General features: G+C 54.3%; 1 protein-coding gene across 1 annotated transcript in view; it reads left to right on the forward strand.

Moving 5' to 3' along the window:
* The window catches only part of ACAN (aggrecan), a 73,514-nt gene extending 68,724 nt beyond the window's left edge, over positions 1-4,790 (forward strand). The window contains exons 17-21 of the mRNA XM_077940243.1: positions 827-985; positions 1,426-1,508; positions 2,308-2,452; positions 3,273-3,455; positions 3,848-4,790. Coding sequence (XP_077796369.1) covers positions 827-985; positions 1,426-1,508; positions 2,308-2,452; positions 3,273-3,455; positions 3,848-3,924 — 647 coding nt within the window. The 3' untranslated portion in view covers positions 3,925-4,790. The remainder of the gene's footprint in view (positions 1-826; positions 986-1,425; positions 1,509-2,307; positions 2,453-3,272; positions 3,456-3,847) is intronic.
* Positions 4,791-6,093: the final 1,303 nt, after the last annotated feature.

Raw genomic sequence — 6,093 nt, forward strand, 5'->3', positions numbered from 1 at the left:
GGAGGAGACACTAAGAATGAGCTCTCTCAAAGTGGAGTGAACCAGCTCAGCACGGTTCTGCCTATCCCCCAGGCTCCAAGAACTCCAAGCCAGCCCCTTCTCCAGACTGAGAACCCATTACAAATTTAGGTTTGTGAGGAGAGAAGTTCCTCCCCGCCTCCCATTCACCCCCAAAATAAAAAGCCAGGGCCCCTGGATCCCAGACCCCCAGTGGGCTATCTGACTGCCCCAAGAGGCAGGCACAGTGTGCTTAACTAAAGCCACCTCTGATCAACAGCCTTAGAGCTCTGAGTCTTCTCTGGACCCCAAGCAGACTTATTTCTGCTCCTCTGTTCCCACTGAGGTTCTGCAGGGAGGAAGCTGCCAGCTCCGCTCCATGCCCCAGCGCTACCAGCTCTCATTGCCTCCACGAACTTCCCCACAGCTCCACTCCCTCTCTCCCTGGAGCCCCTCAGAGCCTCAAATCTTGCCTTAAATCTCAAGACCTCCCACCTTCCCACCTCTTTGTACCTGGCCTGCTGACCTCTGCTGGCCCACCAGAGCAGGCATCAAGAGGAGGAAAGCTTGGGAGAGGGTGAGCAGGGAGGGCGTGGCATCAGGGAAGGAAAGGGCCCCTGGCATTTTCCAGAGTGGAAGCATGTGCAGAGGCTCCCAGGGACCAGACCAGTTTCCAACCTGAACCCCCTCCAGCTGTGCCTCTCCCTTCCCTTGAGGGCACAGCATTGAAGGTGGGGTGAATGCAGGAACCTATGCCACAAGACTAGCAGCATCTGCCATCCTCTGGTGGCCTCTGCCCCTCCCTTCAAGCCTCTGACCTGTGTTGCAGACCAGGAGGTATGTGAAGAGGGCTGGACCAAGTACCAGGGCCACTGTTACCGCCACTTCCCAGACCGCGAGACCTGGGTGGATGCTGAGCGCCGGTGTCGGGAGCAGCAGTCACACCTGAGCAGCATCGTCACCCCCGAGGAGCAGGAATTTGTCAACAGTGAGTGCAGCAGGGCCTCTGGAGCCTGAGAGGAGAGTGGCGGTGTAGGCAAAGGGCCTCACCTTTCAGAAGGCAGCAGACTTGGGCCTCGTGAGACTGCAGGACAGGGACCTGGGGGAGGTCTGAGCTCTCAGAGAAGACAGCGGTCTTTGGGGCCAGTAGCTCTGGCTGCACCCAGGGCAGACCCAATGCCAGCCAGAGTCAGCCCAAAACTAAGCTGTGGCTGTCACCTGTCCATGCCAGCTTAGAGAGGTGGCCCAAAGTGCACTCCGAGCATGCACATGCTGAGCCCCTTGTGAGGACCTGAGAAGCAGGTGGCTTGCTCCTAGGAGCCCACCTACCTCCTTCCCTCCTCCATCCCCTCTGCCTCCATGAGCTCAAGTTTCTCAGACACCCCAGCGTGTCGAGTGTGAGGCCTGACACCCTCACCCTTTCCCCAGACAATGCCCAAGACTACCAGTGGATCGGCCTGAACGACAGGACCATCGAAGGGGACTTCCGCTGGTCAGATGGACACCCCATGGTGAGTTCTGCTGTAGGCACAGCTGGTGACCCAGAGGACAGGGTGTGGGATAAAGACCCCTGGAGAGAGATGCATTCAAACCCCATGCAGACACTCACTGACCGGCTGTTAGACCGGGAGCCCTTGAGGGCAGGGATTGTCTCCTTCATCTCTGCCTCTGGAACCCAGCCCGGGGCTGGACAGATTGAGCCAATGACGGCATGAGGCAAGGGAAGGAGCCGGGAAGGAGATGAAGGAATAATAGCCACCACCATGAGAAGTACACGGAAGCTTTAGAGAGGTTTCTTGCCCATATTGGACTCGAGTCTACTCAAGGAGACAGACAGAAAGCAACATAGATGCCAAGTGAATGGTACAGGCACCCAGTGATTCTCTTTGTCCTGAAGCAGAGCTGGAAGGATAAGCCTTGGGAGGACTTCCTGGTGGGCAGAGGCCAGACTTAAGAGCCATGTTCCTACCATCCATCCCTACCCAATGTGGTCAGCCCTGGTTGGCCCTTCTGGATAAGAGGAGTGGAATCAGCTCATGTACAGGCATGTGAGTCCTGGGGGTTCTGAGCTCCTGAGAAGGACCCGAGTCAGGCTGTGTGACTGATTCTCTAGGGAGCCACCGGGTTCCATGGCCCCTAGAACAGCCCTGACCAGACTCCCAGCAGCCTTTGTGCTGCTATTAGATGAGCCTGAAGTTGGGGCTAAAAGAGAAAGGAGACGATGAAGAGGCTCCATGGGGAAGACAGTCGGAGCAGGCCAACCCACACTGTCCTGCCCCCTCCTTACTCCTTCCCCACTCCCACCCACAGCAATTTGAGAACTGGCGCCCCAACCAGCCTGACAACTTCTTTGCCGCCGGAGAGGACTGTGTGGTGATGATCTGGCACGAGAAGGGCGAGTGGAATGATGTTCCCTGCAATTACCACCTCCCCTTCACGTGTAAAAAGGGCACAGGTAAGCTGGGGCCTGGGAGGGGTCTGGGGAGGATAGGATCAAGACCTCCAGCTACAGGTGAGGCTGTTGCTGTGTGGCCTGGGGTGAGTCCCTTGTCTCCTGGCTGCTGGTGTCTCCTCACCTGTCCAAAAAGCAGATTGGAGCTGACCTGGGGGTCCCTCCTAGCACCAGCATCCCAGGGCCAATGGCAAGGGCAAGCTTGCTGCCAGGGACCATTTGCAGGGACAACGAGCACATGAAGGTCACAGGCTAGAAGACAGGACCCCCACTCCACACTCCACACAGTTCCTTGGATAGCAGCAGAGTTACCCACAAGGGCAACTCTGCTTGAGGTGGGGAGCCTCCCTGTCTTTGGGTTTCCCAAGGCCATCAATCACAGAGTCATAGTTGTCAGGCCTCGATCCCTTGGCTTTCAGTCTGTGGACATTGAGGTGCTGGTAGGATGCGCCCCACTGCCCCTGCTCATCACCTTGCATCCCCCAGGCCTCCTTTTGGTCTCATTTTACCCTGAACTGGATGTTTTCATCAAGAAGCCTAAGTCTGCCTGGCTCTCGCCCTCCACACCTTTCTACCTCCCTTTCATCTTCTCTTCATCCCTTTAAAGACCACCCCGTTTGTATTCCCTTCCTGCTGTTCTAAGTTGTTGAGGAACCCAGATGTTAGAGCCAGCAGCTTCTAGATTCCTAGCGCTGTATGAAAACATCCAGGGCTCACTGTCAGGTGTTGAGGCTGTGTCCCCCACAGTGCCTCAGGTCACAGCCAGTTTAGGTCATCCCAGGAGACCCTATGAGACCCTTTATAAAGGGTGTTTGCCCCCCAGTGGCCTGTGGAGAGCCCCCTATGGTGCAGCATGCCAGGACCTTCGGGCAGAAGAAGGACCGGTATGAGATCAATTCCCTGGTGCGGTACCAGTGCACAGAGGGGTTTGTCCAGCGCCACGTGCCCACCATCCGGTGCCAACCCAGCGGGCACTGGGAGGAGCCTCGGATCACCTGCACAGATGGTAAGCATCACCCCGGCCACCCTCGCTGAGCACAGGGTTAGATTCTGCCCGCACAGCCTTCCCCCTGTCCCCGCTCCTGGGGACCCTGCACCATCCACAGGGTTGAGCAAGGGAGGGGAGGTCAGGGGGCTGCTCAGTCACAAATAGCTGATCGCTGCCCCTAGAAGGGCCACGTACTTGTCCCAGGAGAGGGCTCACTTTCACTGAGAGGATGAAGGAGAAAAAGGGAGAAAGTCCAAGAAAACTCAAAATCAGGAAAGCTGATAAAGCCTCAGGTGCCTCGCTGAGTCCCTGGTTTCCACAAGGGAGAGAGGATAGTCTGGGGAGAGCCTAGGCTCGCCCCACTTTCTTTCCAGGCCCACTGATATTTTTCCATCTCCCTTTCGCCCTAGCCACCGCCTACAAACGCAGACTACAGAAGCGGAGCTCACGGCACCCTCGGAGGAGCCGCCCCAGCACGGCCCACTGAGAAGAGCTTCCAGGACGCACCCAGGACGCTGAGCCCAGGAGCCTGCCAGGCTGACGTGCATCCCACCCAGATGGTGTCCTCTTCTTGTCGCTTTTTGTCAATAAGGAATCCCATTAAAGAAGGAAAAAAATAAATCCCACATTGTGTATGCACCCACTCACCCCTCCAAATCAGCAAAACCGCATCTAATTTGTCCGCCGAATGCCAAAGCAAAGCAAACTTATTATAACCCGTGGACTGAGTTTAGAGACATTTCTTCAATCTCCCATCGTGCCTTTCCAGGGACCAGTGCAGGGACAGGGGGAGAAGGGGAGGGGTTAAGTTAAATAAAGAAGATTATTTTTGTTTCCTGACTTTATCCAAGAGCAGTGCAATCGTTGGTTATTTCACCTCCAGGGAGAGCTAGGGAGGAGGGAGGAGGGCTCCAAAGGAGCTGGAAGGGGCAGAGGCCTGACAGCATGAAGAACTCCGAACTGCAGCTGAATGTATTGGATGAGAAGGAGCCAGGAGGGCTGCACCATCTATATGAGGGAGAAGCCTTGGGGGAGAGGGGCGGGTTCCTGCCTCCTGCCGAGGGTAAGCCGGCGGGGGAGAGCCATCTGAGGGACCTTCCACTGCCTGGGGGTTGGGTTCCCTCCAAGGGTCCCTCTTCCAGTGTCCTCTCTCTCATCTGGGTCTGCCACCCTAGCAGGTGGCAACTCGGCAGGGCTGCTGGGGGCACTTCCTGCCCAGTGGGGGTGCCACCCAACCTTCTCCCCTCCCCACCCCCACCCCCGGGACCGTGCAGGCACCAGGGTTCCGTGCACCTATTTATATTTTTGAAAACTGAAGATTATGATATTATAATAATAATAAAGACCTTGGAAGAGATCTATCTCTTTTCTTTTCCCTTTTTTAATTTAAGAAGAAGGCAATCATGACCCAGAGTCCCCCAAAGGGGCTCTTAGGAATGGTGGCAGTGGAGACAGGTTTTGATCAAATGATCTCAAATTGGTGTGACTCTGTGACTCTGGTCTGTTCAGAGCACCTGGGACAGTCACATCTGTTGTGCTTTATTTTTCCTAGGGTGCTAATGTGTTTGGTAGATGATCTGCATGTAAGCACATGTGATATGTGTGACATGTGTCAGTCAGTGGGTACCATATGGATTTACAAGTGGGCACTGCCAAAGAACAACTCAAACAAGACATCTGGTCACCTTGCGTGCTTTGGTTCTTTGTGATCACACTGCTCTGGTAGGTTGGTAGACTGAGTCCAAGAACAGAGACAAAAATCAGGATTTATAAGAAGGGAAGGGAAAAACAAACTGCAAACAGTCTGGGAACAGTGAATCTTGCTTACACATTTGCAGGGTAAACTGCTGGCCAGCTACTAGCAAAAAGGTCTGGGCATTCTGCCCTTAAGTACGCTATAGAGGCCAGGCACAGTGGCTCACGCCTGGAATCCCAGCACTATGGGAGGCCAAGGCCGGTGGATCACAAGGTCAGAAGTTCAAGACTAGCCTGGCCAACATGGTGAAACCCTGTCTCTACTAAAAAAAATACAAAAATTGGCTAGGCATGGTGGCATGCACCTGTAATCCCAGCTACTCAGGAGGCTGAGGCAGGAGAGTTGCTTGAACCTGGGAGGTGGCGGTTGCAGTGAGCCGTAAGCCAAGATTGCATCGCTGCACTCCAGCCAACCAACAGAGCAAGACTTTATCTCAGAAAAAGTACATTGTAGAAAAGCAATGAAAACAATTCCAATTGCTTATGGATTCCCCCAACAAACCTTGAGAGTTGAGCCTGCACATGCTTGCCAGGCAATGTCCTTCTACCAGTGCCACCTCCTCAGACGCCTCCCTCATCACAGTCGCTGGACATGCCATTGAGCCTTTGTGAATGTGTGTATGTGTTGGTTCATGCATGCCAGTGTGAGTTCCTGGGTCCTGGTATCTTTTCAGGTGTGGGCGTGTGTACAGTTGTTTGTTCGTAGATATATACTTGTACCTCTACCTCTAGAAAGAACAGTGGGCCAAAGTAGAGTGTACAGCACTGGTTACATAGTAGGCACTCAATCATTACTTAACTAACTATTAATGAACTGATTCGTTGGTGATGCAACTGTCAGTGGTTTTCAAACTTAAGCATGCATCAGAATCACCTAAAGGGCTTGGTGATGACAGAGGGT

This window comes from Macaca mulatta, chromosome 7, assembly GCF_049350105.2.
Source record: "Macaca mulatta isolate MMU2019108-1 chromosome 7, T2T-MMU8v2.0, whole genome shotgun sequence".
Classification (NCBI taxonomy): Eukaryota; Metazoa; Chordata; class Mammalia; order Primates; family Cercopithecidae; genus Macaca; species Macaca mulatta.